The sequence below is a fragment of the Oncorhynchus masou genome, unplaced genomic scaffold, assembly GCF_036934945.1.
Source record: "Oncorhynchus masou masou isolate Uvic2021 unplaced genomic scaffold, UVic_Omas_1.1 unplaced_scaffold_1349, whole genome shotgun sequence".
NCBI classification, from domain to species: Eukaryota; Metazoa; Chordata; class Actinopteri; order Salmoniformes; family Salmonidae; genus Oncorhynchus; species Oncorhynchus masou.
Genome location: NW_027003381.1, coordinates 147,929 through 167,136, shown reverse-complemented (window position 1 = coordinate 167,136; position 19,208 = coordinate 147,929). Strand labels below are relative to the sequence as shown.

Genomic DNA, 19,208 nt, shown 5'->3' with positions numbered 1-19,208 from the left:
CATTCAGAAAGTATTCAGACACCTTGATTTTTTCCACATTTTGTTATGTTACAGCCTTATTTTAAAATGGGTTAAATAAGAAACGTTCCTCATCAATCTACACACAATACCCCATAATGACAAAGCAAACGCAGGTTTTTAGAAATGTTTTCAGATTTATAAAACATTAAAAACAGATACCTTATTTACATAAGTATTCAGACCCTTTGCTAAGAGACTTGACATTGAGCTCGGGTGCATCTTGTTTCCATTGATCATCCTTGAGATATTTCTACAACTTGATTGTTGTCAACCTGTGGTAAATTCAATTGATTGGACGTGATTTGGAAAGGCACACACCTGTCTATATAATGTCCCACATTTGACAGTGCATGTCAGAGCAAAAACCAAGTCATGAGGTCGAAGGAATTGTCCGTAGAGCCCCATGAAAGGAAATATTCTCAAGCTGCTAAAATGGCGGCGCCAAACAAACTTCATCTGCAGAGGGAGACAATTTTACGGTTGCACGACTGTGTTGTGTTTTTGAAGTAAAACCATGAATACAAGGTTATTAAGGAAAATAGCACATGGTGCAGCCTAAAACATACTCTAACCTCGTACTAAACAGTTTTTGAGTAATTTCTGCATTTATCTACTACAGGTTAAGTATTAGCTCAAATGTATTATGAAGCTCCTGCACCTAAATATAAACAGTACCAGCACACAAAATGAGTATCGGCAACTATTTCAGTCCAAGTCAAGCACTGAATTAGATAATTGAACAAGAACAAATATAACATATTTAATAAAGAATAAAGAAGGTGCCAGAACTGTCAAGAAAATTACTTTTGTGTCTGTTTCTCTTCTACTACTTGCCGACTCAGGTATGACGCTGGTAACATCAATAGTGAGGACAAACCCAGCCTGCCTCTCTCCTTCCACACTGAGTCCAAACCTACAGTCACTGGGTCCTGATTGTGACAGTGGAGCCCAGTTTGCACTGCAGGATCCAGAGATGGCATCAGTGAAGATGGAAGACTGCAGTCAAAAACTGGAGCTGAATGTCAACATTAAAGATGAAGAAGAGGAGGAGAAGATTGGGACATCTGTTTCTCATGGTAAGAGCAGGTTATATCTAACGATGTTTGTTGTTCATTCCAACTTTTCACTGTGTATGAAAAGTTGCAGTAGAACTGTTTCATGATGAACTGTTTCTATGAGAAGGTAGATGTTATTTCATGCTACCGACACTTGCATGGTTTGACATCAGTATTGTCCGCATTTGTTTTATTCACTGGTCTGTCTGGAGTGTTCAAAGAGGAGACTTAAGAAGTGAAGTAGACAAACTGCCAGTGTTTTAAAGTTCTATGAATATAGTCTGTAGTTTCTAACCCTTGTGATAGTGAGTGGAGTATGATATAGGTCATACTTTTCAAGACTTATGAAATACTTTAATAGTTTTTATTCTCCTTTTGTATTGCACAGCCTACTAAAATGAATACGTACTCGTAGCCTAGTGGTTAGAACGTTGGGCCAGTAACCGAAAGGTTGCTGGATTGAATCCTTGAGCTGACAAGGTAAAAATATGTCATTCCGCCCCTGAGCACGGCAGTTAACACACTGAACCCCGGGCGCTAGAGACATGGATGTCCATTATGGCAGCTACCCGCACCTCTCTGATTCAGAGGTTGGGTTAAATGTGGAAGACACACCTCCGTTGAATACATTCAGTTGTACAACTGACTAGGTATCCCCTCTTCCATTCAGGAATAATTTAGACCCCTTGACCAAGCAAACACCGGTTTTGGAAATGTTTTCACATTTTCTAAAATAAAAAATAAAAAAACAGTAATACCTTATTTATGTAAGTATTCAAATCCTTTTTCGATGAGACTTAACATTGAGCTCAGGTGCATCCTGTTTCCATTGATCATCCTTGAGATGTTTCTACAACTTGATTGGAGTCCACCTGTGGTAAATTCAATTGATTGGACATGATTTAGAAAGGTACACACCTGTCTATATAAGATCCCACATTTGACAGTGCATGTCAGAGAAAAAACCAAGCCGTGAGGTCGAAGGAATTGTCCGTAGAACTCCATGAAAGGAAATATTCACAAGCTGGTAAAATGGCGGTGCCCACTCGCTCTGCATCAACGGACTTCAGTGCAGGCAGTGAGGGTGCAGCAGGAGAGACCATTTTTACGGTTGCACTACTGTTTTGAATCTAAATGTAACAACTTGGTTTTCTACATGTGTAATAATATTCAGACACATTTGACACATTAGAAGTCCATGAAAGGATTATGTCGAGGCACAGATCTGGGGGAGGGAACCAAAACACTTCTGCAGTGTTTCTTTAAAAACATTTTATTAACCTATTATTTAATTAGTCATGTTGGTTAAGAACAATTTTTTTTTTACAATGATGGCCGACCCAAACCTAACCCAGACTACGCTGGGTCAATTGCCAGCAGCCCTTATGGGAATCCCAATCATGTCCAGTTGTGATATAGCCTGTAATCGAACTCGGGTCTGTAGGGATGCATCTTGCACTGAGATGCAGTGCCTTAGACCGCTGCACCACTCGGGAGCCCCTAGAAGCGTTGAAGGTCCCCAAGAACACAATGGCTTCCATCAATCATTATTTGTATCTATATTGTATTTTCTTTTTCACCCCCCCAACCCAAAGAGAGATGAAAACATAACAACCAAACATAAAGAAATCCAATAATATAAATAAATAAAGTATAATATACAGTTGTAGATAATGAAGATTACGCTTCGACTAGAGCCAATATTCACATAAAATATAGAGAATATACAGATTTACAGTTCCAATGCTTCTAAAATATCACCAGTTTGCAAAAACACACAAAACAGATCCCAAATATTATGAAACTCTGGGGCTTTCTTTTTTACTATATAAGTACATTTTTCAAGAGCCAGGCTTGACGTTAATTATGTTAACCATTGACCAAGTGAGGGGCAACTGACATATTTCCAGTGGAGAGCAGAGGTCAACCATTTTAGACAGAGGTCAACCATTTTATTTTCTCTCCTATGTAAAGAGATATTATCTGGGTAAAGATTTAGGAGGTATAGTTTAGGGATTAGTGGTATTGGGGTAGAGGTTATCTCAAAGATCTTTGCTACAAAACATTTATCTCAAAACATTCCTCCAGGCAATGATACAAGGTGCCTTGAACACACAGGTCTGGGGTATTCGGGTCAAATTTCTGAAGCTTAACAATGGTGATATCGGTTCTCATTATCCAATTGTATTGCAACAATCTCTGGCGGGTGTTTGTTGTCTGTATTTGAGCTCTACAGCATATCATACCCCAAGACACTGTACATTTCCAAACCTAAAAGTTTTTTATTTATATATTTCTCTTTTATTTAACAGGTAGGCCAGTTGTGAACAAGTTCTCATTTACAACTGCGACCTGGCCAAGATACAGTTAAGCAGTGCGACACAAACAACACAGTTACACATGGGATAAACAAACGTCAGTCAATAACACAATAGAAAAATCTACATACAGTGTGTGAAAATGTAGTAAGATTAGGGAGGTAAGGCAATAAATAGGCCTTAGTGGTGAAATATTTACAATTTAGCATTAACACTGGAGTGATAGATGTGCAGAAGATGAATGTGCAAGTAGAGATACTGGGGTGCAAAGGAGAAAAATAATAATAACAATGTTGGGTGGGCTATTTACAGATGGGCTGTGTTCAGGTGCAATGATCGGTAAGCTGCTCTGATCGCTGATGCTTAAAGTTAGTCTCCAGATGCAGTGAATTTTGCAATTCGTTCCAGTCTTTGGCAGCAGAGACCTGGAAGGAAAGTCAGAGAAAGGAGGAATTGGCTTTGGGGATGACCAGTGAAGTACACCTTCTGGAGCGTGTGCTACAGTTGGGTGCTGCTGTGGTGACCAGTGAGCTGAATTAAGGTGGGGCTTTCCCTAGCAAAGACTTAGAAATGCCCTGGAGCTGGCAACTAATATGTAGTGAGGGCCAGCCAACGAAAGCATACAGGTCACAGTGTTGGGTAGTATATGGGGCTTTGGTGACAAAACAGATGGCACTGTGATAGACTACATCCAATTTGCTGAGGCTATTTTGTAAATTACATCGCCGAAGTCAAGGATCGGTAGGATAGTCAGTTTTACGAGGGTATGTTTGGCAGCATGAGTGAAGGATCCATTGTTGCGAAATAGGAAGCCGATTCTAAATTTAATTTGGGATTGGAGATGCTTAATGTGAGTCTGGAAGGAGAATTTACAGTCTAATCAGACACCTAGGTATTTGTCCAGAGTAAGTGATCCTAGACAGACAGGCGGATGCGGGCAGCGATCGGTTGAAGAATATGCATTTAGTTTTACTTGCATTTCAGAGCAGTTGGAGGCCACGGAAGGAGTGTTGTATGGCATTGAAGCTCATCTGGAGGTTAGTTAACAGTGTCCAAAGAAGGGCCAAAAGTATACAGAATGGTGTCTACGTAGAGGTGGATCAGAGAATCACCAGCAGCAAGAGCGACCTCATTGATGTATACAGAGAAGAGAGTCAGCCCGAGTATTGAACCCTGTGGCTCCCCCATAGGGACTGCCAGAGGTCTGGGCATCAGGCCCTCCGATTTGACACACTGAACTCTGAGAAGTAGTTGGTGAACCAGGCGAGGCAGTTGTTTGAGAAAGCAAGGCTGTTGAGTCTGCTGATAAGAATGCAGTGATTGACAGAGTCGAAAGCCTTGGCCAGGTCGATGAAGACGGCTGCACAGTACTGTTTTTTTTATCGATGGTGGTTATGATATCGTTTAGGACCTTGAGCGTGGCTGAGGTGCACCCGTGACCAGCTCAGAAACCGGATTGCATAGTGGAGAAGGTACGGTGGGATTCGAAATGGCCTGTGATTTTTTAAATCATTTTTGTTAACTTGACTTTCTTTAGAAAGGCATGGTAGGCCTACACGAAACACAGCCCTTATTTGTAGTGTTTCTAAAATCCTCTGAGAAAAATTAATGGTGAAAAAATGGTTGGAACCATTTCCTTGTTTGACTGCTAGGTTTTATCGGTATTATGATTTATACTCTATTGATATGCAGCTACCCAACGCTAGAGGGGTGTGGAGTTACGTGGGGCAGCAGGTAGCCTAGTGGTTAGCGCAGTAACCAAAAGGTTGCTGGATTAAATCCCCGAGTTGACAAGGTGAAAATCAGATGTTCTGCCCCAGAACAAGGCAGTTAACCCTTTGATCCCTGGTAGCTCATCATTATCAATAAGAATTGGTTCTTAACTGACTTTCCTAGCTAAATAAAACCTTATTCTTTTAATGGCGAACAAAAAAAGAGGAATGGGGGATTGCAGAAGCCTTCTGGAAGATTTGATGGAGAAGATTGTGGACCAGAAAATAAGGAGAGTAGTGGAATATGGAATGGAGGATCACACAGAGCTTTTTTAAGAGCTACAGGAGGAAAGCGAACGTGACAAGAGGATGAATTAACTGTGATGGACAGTGCTATGATGACCCCTGAGAAGGAGCTGAGTGTAGAGCACATATGTCAGAGTCAAGGCCCGCGGGCCACATCCGGCCCGCGAGAAGGTTTTTTACGGCCCCTGGGATGATCTTGATTTATTATTAGAACCGGCCCGCAGACCGCAGCAAGCCGGCAGCCCGCAGATCTTTTACACGCACCAATACTACATTTCCCACAATGCAACGGTGACGCACCGAGCAGTAGGCTGCTTCATTTCAATATTTATTGGCACAGCAGTCGTCAGCATCACAGTAAAATTAACTTTCAGATACCCATCAAAAATGGCAAAACGGAAGGTGGACACTGAGAACCGGGGTTTCAAACAAGGTGGGAGTCGGAGTATATGTTCACGGAGGTAGCTGGAAAACCTGTGTGTCTTCTGTGTGGAGAAAGTGTGGCGGTACTGAAAGAGTATAATCTGAGACGACATTATGAAACGAAACACGCGGACAAAAACAAGAATATGGACATGGAACAAAGGCTACAAAAGGCAGAGGAATTAAAACGAGGCCTCAAATCTCGACAGGCTCTGTTCAAAAAAGCCAAATCACAAGGCCAGGCTGCTGTCAAGGCCAGTTTTATTTTGGCGAAGAGATCGCTAAATCAGCCCGGCCATTTACGGAGGGGGATTTCATCAAAAACTGCATGATTAAAGTTTGTGACGAAGTTTGCCCAGAAAAAAGGCAACTCTTTTTAAATGTGAGTCTGAGCAGAAACACCATTGCCGAGAGAGTAGACCAGTTGTCCATCAATCTAAAAGAGCAGCTTGTGAAAAAGGGAAAAGATTTCATTGCATATTCCTTGGCTGTGGATGAGAGCACCGACATTTCTGACATTGCCCAGTTGTCAATTTTCATCCGCGGAGTGGACTCCAGCCTAAGCGTGACAGAGGAGTTTTTGGCACGTCCTATGCATGGCACAACTACGGGGCATGATTTGTATGAAGAGGTGTCAAGATGTGTAAATGAGATGGAGCTGCCTTGGGAAAAACTCGTGGGTTTGACAACCGACGGAGCACCTGCGATGTGTGGACACAGGAGCGGACTGGTGGCGAAGATACGGGAAAAGATGCAAGAGGAAAACGCGACAGGTGAGCTGACAGCTTATCATTGTATCATACACCAGGAAGCGTTGTGCGGTAAAGCCTTGAAAATGGAGCATGTAATGAGCATCATCACGCGCACAGTTAACTTTATCAGAGCCAAAGGTTTGAATCACCGCCAGTTCAAGGCATTTCTGACGGAGTTAGAAACGGAATGGTGATTTGCCTTATCACACAGAGGTGCGATGGCTAAGCCAGGGAAAGGTGCTTCAAAGATGTTTCGAGCTTTGTCTGTTCTTGGACAGCAAAGGGAAAGACACAACACAACTCCGAGACGAAATGTTTCTGTGTGAAATGGCTTTTCTGTGTGACATTACGAGTCATCTGAATGCAATGAACTTGCAGCTGCAGGGTCGGGATCATGTCATCTCTGATATGTACAGTACAGTGAAGGCATTTAAAACCAAACTGACTCTGTGGGAGACGCAGATGCGGAAAGAAAATTTGAGCCACTTTCCCAGCTGCCAGACCATGAAAGAGAAGCTCTCTACCAGTGCGTTCCCGAGCGCACAGTTGGCTGATAAAATAGGTATGCTTGCCGCTGACTTTCGACGCCGATTTGTTGACTTTGAAGCACAAAAAAGCAGGTTGGAACTGCTCGGTAACCCATTTGCTGTTGACGTGGAAAGCTCACCACCAAACCTCCAAATGGAGTTGATTGACCTCCAATGCAATGATGCACTGAGGGCAAAATATGCGGCAGTGGGTGCTGCGGAGTTCGCCCGTTTCCTCCCCGACACAATGCCCCAGCTGCGCATCCAGGCTGCTCAAACGTTGTCTATGTTTGGCAGCACATACCTGTGTGAACAACTTTTTTCTTTGATGAACCTGAACAAAACATCACACAGAAGTCGACTTACTGCTGAACACCTCCACTCAATTCTGAGGATTTCCTCAGCTCAGAGCCTTACCCCGAACATTGATGAACTTGTGGAAAAGATGGGACACCACCAAGTATCACCCTCAACCTCAAACAAGTGAACATTACTGTGCAATCACATATTTAGAGTTTTTACTCAGTTCAAGTTTAAAAGTTAAAGTTTAATATTTGTTTTCACTGCATGTTACTTCTCCTTAAACAAAGTGTTGTTTTTGATTAATAGATTTTTGCACTTTATTTTATTGTATTTCAATCCAATTATATTTTAAAAATATTTCAGTTGAGTGGATGATAGAAAATTGCTATTATTGTTTTTTTCTTTGAAGTAAATTTAGCCCACTTTTGCTAAAATAGAAAATATAGGCTACTGATGGTGCCTTGAATACCGGTTTCTTTCATTTAATGTTCATGTTATGGGGATTTTTATATAAAGGAAATTTGTCTTTTGTGTCTGTTGAAAATTAAAGATTACTGACAGAGCCATAAGAAAATATTGCTTTATTTATCTGATCATATTGGAATATATTTGTTAGGTTTTCAGTAGGTTCAATTAGGTTCACTAGACTATATGCGTCATTTAAAAAATTTTCAATGAACATTCGAACAGTCCGGCCCTCGGCTTGTAGCTAAATTTTTTATTTGGCCCTCCGTCCATTTGACTTTGACACCCCTGGTGTAGAGGGAAGTTGAGTTGGTGAAGGTAACTCGGAGTGGACTCATAATGATTTCTCCGATATCCAGAGGGAGCGGGTGCTCCGGATTCCGCGATTGGGGACAAGAATTTTGACTCTAATTGCTCTGGAACAGGGTGGCATTGAAAGGAGTGATACTGGGATTAGGTTTAAGTGTTGAGGAGGAGCAGTTGAAATGGAAGATTCCAGGTGTCTGTGATGCCAGTCTTTTGGCGAGTAGTAGATCCAGTGTAGAGCTTTGGGAAACAAGAGAATACTTTGTCATGTGGACTTTTGCAATTTTGTATTAATTATGTATCAATGAATTGAATGTATGTAGGCTGTGGAATCCCTCACACCAGTACAGTAGGTGGAGGTGGATGCAGCTAAAAGTTGGATGTGATCCGCCAACAAAATCCCAAAGAAGAACACAAGTGCACGTCCTTTGACCCGTATGGAGAATGTAAAAAAGGAGCGTTGTTAATCTCTTATTGATGTTTGATGAAGAGTATCTACCACCCTATGTAAAGCTGGGATATATAAGATATAAGATATATAAGAGAGTTGGTGTAAAACCTGATGCACGTAATAAATGTTAAGGGTTTGGCCACATGTCAAATGTTTGCAGACACACATTTTTTATTGAAGAGTTTGTGAATTTAAAATGTTGCATCTGTGATGGGGATCATATTACCGAATTCCCAGAGTGCCCTGTTAGGGTGAATGAGGTTGATGTGTCAAGGATCAGGACTGTACAGCAAATCTCTGATGTGGAGGAGGTGAAGAGAATTATAGGGACAAGAGGCCACAGTTCTATAGAAGATATGGAGGTGGATGCACCTCAACCAGTTGTAAATGTTGTACGTCAATCAAGTGATCTGGATACATTTATTGTAAAAAAGGTGGATATTTTAGTATTTATAACCACAGTTATTAATTGTGCTGGACATCATTATATCTGCAGCTGAGAAGTTTCTGGGCCTCCAAGACTACAAGGACTAATGTCACCAGATAATGTTCTGCTCTTATAGGATCCTTCTCAGCCTGTGTAGGGACCTGATTAGAACATAAAAGCAGGCTGATTTTAGTTTAATTGATATTTCCTTATTATAGTTTCTATGAAAAATAAAACTGTATGCACAGAACAAACATATTAATGCAACATGTAAAGTGTTGGTGCCATATTTCATGATGTGAAATAAAAGATTCCAGAAATGTTCCATTTATATCCCTGTTAGTGAGCATTTCTCATAAGCATAAGCATAAGCTACAGACAACAAACACAACAGCATTTTATCAATGGCAATTTGAATGCACAGAGAAACCATAACACAATCCTGAGGCACATTGTCCTGCCATTCAGCCGCCTCCATAACCTCATGTTTCAGCGTGACAATGTGCAGCCCCATGTCGCAAGGATCTGTACACAATTGAAAATGCTGAAAATGTCCCAATTCCATGGCCTGCATACTCACCAGACATGTCTCCCCTTGAGCATGTTCGAGATGATCCGGATCGACGTGTACGACAGCTTGTTCCAGTTCCCTCCAATATCCAGGAATCTGGACCCTTTCTTTCTAAAATTATCTGCCGAAATTGTTGCCACCCCTATTACTAGCCTGTTCAAACTCTCTTTCGTGTCGTCTGAGATTCCCAAAGATTGGAAAGCAGCTGCGGTCAACCCCCTCTTCAAAGGGGGGGACACTCTTGACCCAAACTGCTACAGACCTATATCTATCCTACCATGCCTTTCTAAGGTCTTCGAAAGCCAAGTCAACAAACAGATTACCGACCATTTCGAATCTCACCATACCTTCTCTGCTATGCAATCTGGTTTCAGAGCTGGTCATGGGTGCACCTCAGCCACGCTCAAGGTCCTAAACAATATCTTAACCGCCATCGATAAGAAACATTACTGTGCAGCCGTGTTCATTGATCTGGCCAAGGCTTTCGACTCTGTCAATAACCACATCTTCATCGGCAGACTCGACAGCCTTGGTTTCTCAAATGATTGCCTCGCCTGGTTCACCAACTACTTCTCTGATAGAGTTTAGTGTGTCAAATCGGAGGGTCTGCTGTCCGGACCCCTGGCAGTCTCTATGGGGGTGCCACAGGATTCAATTCTTGGACCGACTCTCTTCTCTGTATACATCAATGAGGTCGCTCTTGCTGCTGGTGAGTCTCTGATCCACCTCTACGCAGACGACACCATTCTGTATACTTCTGGCCCTTCTTTGGACACTGTGTTAACAACCCTCCAGGCAAGCTTCAATGCCATACAACTCTCCTTCCGTGGCCTCCAATTGCTCTTAAATACAAGTAAAACTAAATGCATGCTCTTCAACCGATCGCTACCCGCACCTACCCGCCTGTCCAACATCACTACTCTGGACGGCTCTGACTTAGAATACGTGGACAACTACAAATACTTAGGTGTCTGGTTAGACTGTAAACTCTCCTTCCAGACCCATATCAAACATCTCCAATCCAAAGTTAAATCTAGAATTGGCTTCCTATTTCGCAACAAAGCATCCTTCACTCATGCTGCCAAGCATACCCTTGTAAAACTGACCATCCTACCAATCCTCGACTTTGGCGATGTCATTTACAAAATAGCCTCCAATACCCTACTCAACAAATTGGATGCAGTCTATCACAGTGCAATCCGTTTTGTCACCAAAGCCCCATACACTACCTACCATTGCCACCTGTACGCTCTCGTTGGCTGGCCCTCGCTTCTCATACTCGTCGCCAAACCCACTGGCTCCATGTCATCTACAAGACCCTGCTCAACAAATTGGATGCAGTCTATCACAGTGCAATCCGTTTTGTCCCTGCTAGGTAAAGTCCCCCCTTTTCTCAGCTCGCTGGTCACCTTAGCATCTCCCACCTGTAGCACACGATCCAGCAGGTATATCTCTCTAGTCACCCCCAAATCCAATTCTTTCTTTGGCCGCCTCTCCTTCCAGTTCTCTGCTGCCAATGACTGGAACGAACTACAAAAATCTCTGAAACTGGAAACACGTATCTCCCTCACGAGCTTTAAGCACCAGCTGTCAGAACAGCTCAATGATTACTGCATCTGTACATAGCCCAACTATAATTTAGCCCAAACAACTACCTCTTTCCCTACTGTATTTTATTTATTTATTTTGCTCCTTTGCACCCCATTATTTTTATTTCTACTTTGCACATTCTTCCATTGCAAATCTACCATTCCATTGTTTTACTTGCTATATTGTGTTTACTTTGCCACCATGGCCTTTTTTTGCCTTTACCTCCCTTATCTCACCTCATTTGCTCACATCGTATATAGACTTGTTTATACTGTATTATTGACTATGTTTGTTTTACTCCATGTGTAACTCTGTGTCATTGTATGTGTCGAACTGCTTTGCTTTATCCTGGCCAGGTCGCAGTTGTAAATGAGAACTTGTTCTCAACTTGCCTACCTGGTTAAATAAAGGTGAAATAAAAAATGTGGAAATTGGGAGGTGCTGGAACCAAAAGTGAGTCTAAGAGGGGGGTTGACCTGGGGGGCTCTGAGGTACCAGAACACATAAAAAACAAATGACAGACTACTTTGACACTGAGAATCTGAGATCAATATAAACGACCTTGTCTCTAATCCATCAGTAGCCTAGGCCAGGTGTGAGGAGAAACACATTGTACAATATGAGGAATTCATATGCCACGAGGTAGGTTACCTAATCCTGGCAAATGGTTCCCGGAAACAAAACTAATTGGTGCTGGAGGATCCGGCAGCAAATTAAGCACCACCCTTCTCATATAAAGGGGGAAGGGCCATCCCAAGAATCACTGAATGCACGGATGGTTGCACCAAAGATTCTTTATAACTAAACAACCTACAACCGCAACCAGTAATTTCCGATGTGAACAGATGAGTCATAGCGGGCAGAGCCAAGCACGAGCTAGCGAGATCTTATTGGCGCGTTCTAGAACACATCTGCATATTTCTGTTAGGCAATGCCTCCTCTGTGAAGTGCTCATGTGCAATTACTCAATTCGCTTTACATTCCTTCTGAACAATTAAAAAAAGTATACTTTTGCAAAGGGTAAAGTCTACAAAACTTAGTCCACTCTGTTCATAACAGATTTTGAACAGAACTGTATTAAGATGTTTCATTGATTAAAACATTTGCAGAATGTCGGCCAAAATCCATCTCGTTTCATCTTCTCCCACTGCCGGCCAGTGGGCTTCCTCTCGCTACCATATTTGCTAGTGAGTGGAAACGCTAAGCGGATTCTTCACATTTATACATCTGGTGAAATATCTGTCTCCTTGTTCAATCTGTGGCTGCACTGTGGTCGTGGGGGAACAGGAAGTTCCGGGCAGGCACGCACCATTCTTCACAATAAAGAAAGCGACAGAACTCTAATGTTAAGATGATAACATTTATGTCCTTTTCTATTTATTACTACATGTATGTAATATCAGGTTTAAACTTCCTGATATTAGAAGAACATGCAAGGTAACAAATCCTTTATACGTTTGGTAAAGGGTTGATGTGTTATTTTTGTGTCAAACCAAGTGAAGAACGTGATAACTCTTTTACAAGCCACATAGACTTTGGGTTTGTCTGAGTGGATGTACATCATTTTCTCAAGGTCATTTCATAAATAATACATTTATTTGAGATTTCTGAGCTCGTTTTGTATGTTATCGGTTTCACGAGCTGGGAAAACCGCAGCGTCCTCTGTCTGCGTCAAAAATACATTTTTATTTGGTAATTTTCAGACACCTTCCATTTCTATCTTTGTCTATAAATTGTTAATATGATGTGAACGGGAAATACAATTGGTTTTTGATTTGAAATAATACAGTGAAGTGAAGGTCATTCAGGAAAATAGTGCTGCCTTAAACATACTGCAACCTTTTACTAAATGTTTTTTGAGTAATTTATGAATTAGTGTAAATCCAAGAAATCTACTATAGATTAAGTTTAGTTAACTTTGTGTAGCGTGTACTTTGTCTAATTTTGAATGAATTCATGCTTTGTTGTCAATGCTGACCTACCTGATCTATTGAAATGAGATGGACAGGAGCTCACTGGAGCTGAGTACCGGCACCTCAATGTTCTACTGTTTGAGCTCATGTTCCTCTTCTAGAATATTACCTCAACAGTATTGTGGAGCTCCTGCATCTAAATATAAACAGTACCGGCACCTATTTCAGTCCAAGTTAAGCACTGAATTAGATAATTGACCACAAAAATGTTTAAATATTTTAATAGAGTATAAAGAAAGTTCCAGAACTGTCAAGACAACTTTTTGTGTCTGTTTCTCATTGTTACTACAGGACGACTAGAATTAAGTCTGAGGCCGGTAACATCAACAGTGACGACAAACCCAGCCTGCCTCTCTCCTTCCACACTGAGTCCAAACCCACAGTCACTGGGTCCTGATTGTGACAGTGGAGCCCAGTTTGCACTGCAGGATCCAGAGATGACGTCAGTGAAGCTGGAAGACTGCAGTCAAACACTGGAGCCGAATGTCAACGTTAAAGATGAAGAAGAGGAGGAGGAGATTGGGACATCTGTTTCTCATGGTAAGAGCAGGTTCTGTTATTTATTCGAACTTCCCACTGTGTATTAAAAGTTGCTGTAGAGCTGTTTCATGATGAACTGTTTCAATGAGAAGGTAGATATTATTTCATGCGACTGAGACTTGCCTGGTTTGACACCACTAAAGGGAATGTTTTATTAACTGGTCTATCTGGAGTGATCAGATAGTAGACTAAAGAAGGGAAGTTGACAAACTGCCAGTGGTTTAAAGTTCTATGAAATTAGTATTTTTTTAACCTTTTTATTTAACTAGGCAAGTCAGTTAAGAACAAATTATTATTTACATTGTCAGCCTACCCCCGGCCAAACCCAGACGACGCTGGGCCAATTGATCGCTAACCCTAAGGGACTCCCAATCATGGTCGTATGTAATACAGCCTGGTTACTAACCCTTGTGATAGTGAGTGGATGATATTGCTCATAATTTTCATGACTTTTACCCACTTTTAAAACAGTTTATTCCCTTTTGTATTGTACAGCCTACTGATATGAATACATATGTTACCCGGTACAGCCAGAAGAGGACTGGCCACCCATTTGAGCCTGGTTTCTCTCTACGTTTCTTCCTAGTTTCCTGCTTGCTGGGGAGTTTTTCGTGGCCACTTTGCTTCTACATCTGCATTGCTTGCTCTTTGGGGATTGAGGCTGGGTTTCTGTAAAGAAATTTGTGACAACTTCTGATGTAATAAGGGCTACATAAAATAGATGTGTATATCACACCAACAGACTGGTTCTTCTGATGTTGTTCACACAGGAGACCGTGTTGAGACATTCTCTACATCCAGAGAGCAACAGCAGGAAGATCACAGAGCGAAGAGGTCTCACCACTGCCCACATTGTGAGGAGATTTTCCCATTTCTGTCAAAGCTTAAAATACACCTAAAAATACACACAGGAGATAATCAGTATTCCAATACTGATGGTGGGAAGAATTTCACATCATTAAAGGCTCTGACAGTTCATCAGAGAGTGCATACAGGAGAGAAGCCTTACTCCTGCTCTGACTGTGTAAAATGCTTCACAACATCAACTGAGCTAAAAGTTCATCACCGAACACACACAGGAGAGAAGCCTTACTCCTGCTCTGATTGTGGAAAGAGTTTCTCTCAACTGGGCACCTTAAAACAACATGAACGTATACACACAGGAGAGAAGCCTTACTCCTGCTCTGACTGTGGGAGGAGTTTCTCTGTACTGGACCACTTAAAAACACATGAACGTATACATACGGGTGAGAAGCCTTACTCCTGCTCTGACTGTGTAAAATGCTTCACAACATCAACTGAGCTAAATGTTCATCAGAGAACACACACAGGAGAGAAGCCTTACTCCTGCTCTGATTGTGTAAAATGCTTCACAACATCAACTAGGCTAAAAGTTCACCAGAGAACACACACAGGAGAGAAACCTTACTTCTGCTCTGACTGTGGGGTGAGTTTCTCTCTACTGGGCCACTTAAAACGACATGCACGGATACACACAGGAGAGAAGCCTTACACCTGTTCTGACTGTGGAAAGAGTTTCTCTCTACTCTGCCACTTAAAACGACATGCACGGATACACACAGGAGAGAAGCCTTACTCCTGCTCTGATTGTGTAAAATGCTTCACAACATCAACTGGGTTAATAGTTCATCAGAGAACACACAAAAGTTAAGCTTTACTCTTCCTTTGACTATGGGGAGAGTCTCTGAACTGAACCACTTAAAATAACATAAACATATACACGGGAGAGAAGCCTTACTCCTGCTCTGACTGTGGAAAGCGTTTCTCTCGAGTGGGCCAGTTAAAAAGACACCATGGTAAACATAAAGGAAATAGGCCTTAACCCTGATCTGACTAGAAAATGTTTTAAAACAACAGCTGAGCTAAAAAGTCACCAGAGAACACACATCGAAGAGAAGCCGTACTTCTGCTCTCATTGTGGCAAGAGTTTCTCCCGATTGGGTAATGTAAAAACACGTCAATGGATACACACGTGAGAGAAGCCTGATCACTGCACTGACTGTGAGAAGAGATTCTACAGACTGGGCCATTTAAAATGACACCAATGTATACATAGAGAGAAGACTCATCAGTTCTCTCAGACCAGCTAAGATTTGTCACTCCACTTAATTCTCATCTCATAAAGTAATTGGCAACGTTGAATTGGATCAAATGACGATAGTGTAGAACACTCTATTGTAATCCTATAGTTTCTCACTGTGAGAGAACTGTGCAGAGGAAAGGGAGCGTTATAGAATGTTCGCCTCTCTTTACTTTACTGATCAGTGAGCACCTGGTCAGTTTTGGTGTGTTTTGTTAGCTTCTACAGCAAAGACATTGAGCTGACCTTGGATTTGCCCCTAGGGTTGAATATTCTGTGGAGTGTCTCACAATGGATTCTGATGGTTGACTGGGTGGTACTGCTTCACTCTGCAGTTTTCTGTGGGAATGAGCGAGTAGACACAACATACACTGTGTACAAAACATTAAGGACACCTGTTCTTTCCATGACATAGACTGACCAGCTGAACGCTATGATCCTTAATTATTTAGTTTTTGTGTATTTATTATGGATCCTCATTAGCTTTTAGCAAAAATCAACAAACTGCTATTGCAGTGGGCTAAGGAATGAAAACACTGGACACTAGAATTGACGTAAAAGTGTGTCAACAATATGAATAAATATAATATTTATATAAAAATAAAAATAGTAAAGTACAGATACAATTAAAGTAGGTCTTTAAGTAATTTATTCTTAAGTACTTTACACCACTGCATGCATCCATGCTGTGTGTCAGCATTACAGGCTGGTGGTGTGATGGTTGGGGTGTGTTTTCAGGGCACACATTGGGCCTCTTGATAAAAGTTGAGCAATGTTTGAATGCCACAGGATATCTAAATAATCACTGCCAATCAGGTGCCTCCCTTCATGGCAGCAGTGTATCCATCTGCAAATAGTTTTTTTCATTAGTATTATGCCCCATGCCACAAGGCTTGTCCAGAAATGGTTCCAAGAACATGACAGTGAATTCAGTTTCATGCAGTGGCCTGCCGAGTCACCAGATCTCAATCCAATTGTTCATCTGTGGGAGGAGATGGAAGGAGCTATTCAGAGTAGAGATCCACTCCCAGCCAACCCAACACATCTGTGGGAAGCATTGGAGTCAACATGGGCCAGCATCCCTGTGGAATGCTCTCAACACCTTGGACATTCTATGCCCTGATGAATTGATGTGGGGTGCAACTCCTAATGTTTAGTGTATATCAGAAAAGATGGTGTGATGATCAGTTTTCAGCATTAGTTTGGGTGGATGATTTAATATTACTAAACAACTTTTGTTTAATGTTGAACAGGCTATGAATCATCTAATTGTGTTTATTAAATTGTATTTTAATAGTAGATTCGTTATTTAGTCATTGATGATGAATGTATTTGAATAACAATTGAAGTTAATTGATCTGGCGGCAGGTAGCCTAGCAGTTTAGAGTCTTGGGCCAGTAACTGAAAGGTGGCTGGTTTGAATCTCAAGCCAACTTGGTGAAACATCTATCATTGTGCCTTTGAGCAAGTCAATTAACCCTTAATGTTTCCTGTAAATCGCTCTGGATAAGAGCATCTGCTAAATGACAAAAATGTAATGAAAAATGTTTGTACATTAATTTATGCTGAGCAACCATTTTTTTCCTTGTGTACAGTGCCTTGCGAAAGTATTCGGCCCCCCTGAACTTTGCGACCTTTTGCCACATTTCAGGCTTCAAACATAAAGATATAAAACTGTATTTTTTGTGAAGAATCAACAACAAGTGGGACACAATCATGAAGTGGAACGACATTTATTGAATATTTCAAACTTTTTTAACAAATCAAAACTGAAAAATTGGGCGTGCAAAATTATTCAGCCCCTTTACTTTCAGTGCAGCAAACTCTCTCCAGAATTTCAGTGAGGATCTCTGAATGATCCAATGTTGACCTAAATGACTAATGATGATAAATACAATCCACCTGTGTGTAATCAAGTCTCCGTATAAATGCACCTGCACTGTGATAGTCTCAGAGGTCTGTTAAAAGCGCAGAGAGCATCATGAAGAACAAGGAACACACCAGGCAGGTCCGAGATACTGTTGTGAAGAAGTTTAAAGCTGGATTTGGATACAAAAAGATTTCCCAAGCTTTAAACATCCCAAGGAGCACTGTGCAAGCGATTAATATTGAAATGGAAGGAGTATCAGACCACTGCAAATCTACCAAGACCTGGCCGTCCCTCTAAACTTTCAACTCATACAAGGAGAAGACTGATCAGAGATGCAGCCAAGAGGCCCATGATCACTCTGGATGAACTGCAGAGATCTACAGCTGAGGTGGGAGACTCTGTTGTCCTATGAACAATCAGTCGTATATTTCACAAATCTGGCCTTTATGGAAGAGTGGCAAGAAGAAAGCCATTTCTTAAAGATATCCATAAAAAGTGTTGTTTAAAGTTTGCCACAAGCCACCTGGGAGACACACCAAACATGTGGAAGAAGGTGCTCTGGTCAGATGAAACCAAAATTGAACTTTTTGGCAACAATGCAAAACGTTATGTTTGGCGTAAAAGCAACACAGCCCATAACCCTGAACACACCATCCCCACTGTCAAACATGGTGGTGGCAGCATCATGGTTTGGGCCTGCTTTTCTTCAGCAGGGACAGGGAAGATGGTTAAAATTGATGGGAAGATGGATGGAGCCAAATACAGGACCATTCTGGAAGAAAACCTGATGGAGTCTGCAAAAGACCTGAGACTGGGACGGAGATTTGTCTTCCAACAAGACAATGATCCACAACATAAAGCAAAATCTACAATGGAATGGTTCAAAAATAAACATATCCAGGTGTTAGAATGGCCAAGTCAAAGTCCAGACCTGAATCCAATCGAGAATCTTTAGAAAGAACTGAAAACTGCTGTTCACAAATGCTCTCCATCCAACCTCAGAGCTCGAGCTGTTTTGCAAGGAGGAATGGGAAAAAATGTCAGTCTCTCGATGTGCAAAACTGTTAGAGACATACCCCAAGCGACTTACAGCTGTAATCGCAGCAAAAGGTGGCGCTACAAAGTATTAACTTAAGGGGGCTGAATAATTTTGCACGCCCAATTTTTCAGTTTTTGATTTGTTAAAAAAGTTTGAAATATCCAATAAATATCGCTCCACTTCATGATTGTGTCCCACTTGTTGATTCTTCACAAAAAAAATACAGTTTTATATCTTTATGTTTGAAGCCTGAAATGTGTCAAAAGGTCGCAAAGTTCAAGGGGGCCGAATACTTTCGCAAGGCACTGTAATTAAATGAAATAAACTGTTTGAAGTGAAATACTGTGTATACAATACACAACATTACCACTTTGTTTACCCTGGTCAGAGGGACAGGACCATAGTAAGCTAGACTTTGCAGCTGTTGTTGTTAGTAGCCTACAGTTTCCATGCAATAC

At 41.5% G+C, this 19,208-nt stretch overlaps 1 protein-coding gene across 1 annotated transcript; it reads left to right on the top strand.

Annotated features, from left to right (window-relative positions):
- Positions 1 to 865: 865 nt before the first annotated feature.
- Positions 866 to 18,934, top strand: LOC135530470 (zinc finger protein 501-like). Its single transcript, XM_064958787.1, has 3 exons — positions 866 to 1,097; positions 13,492 to 13,740; positions 14,511 to 18,934. Exons 1-3 carry the CDS (start codon positions 866 to 868, stop codon positions 15,410 to 15,412), a joined length of 1,383 nt encoding a protein of 460 aa, XP_064814859.1. The 3' UTR covers positions 15,413 to 18,934.
- Positions 18,935 to 19,208: the final 274 nt, after the last annotated feature.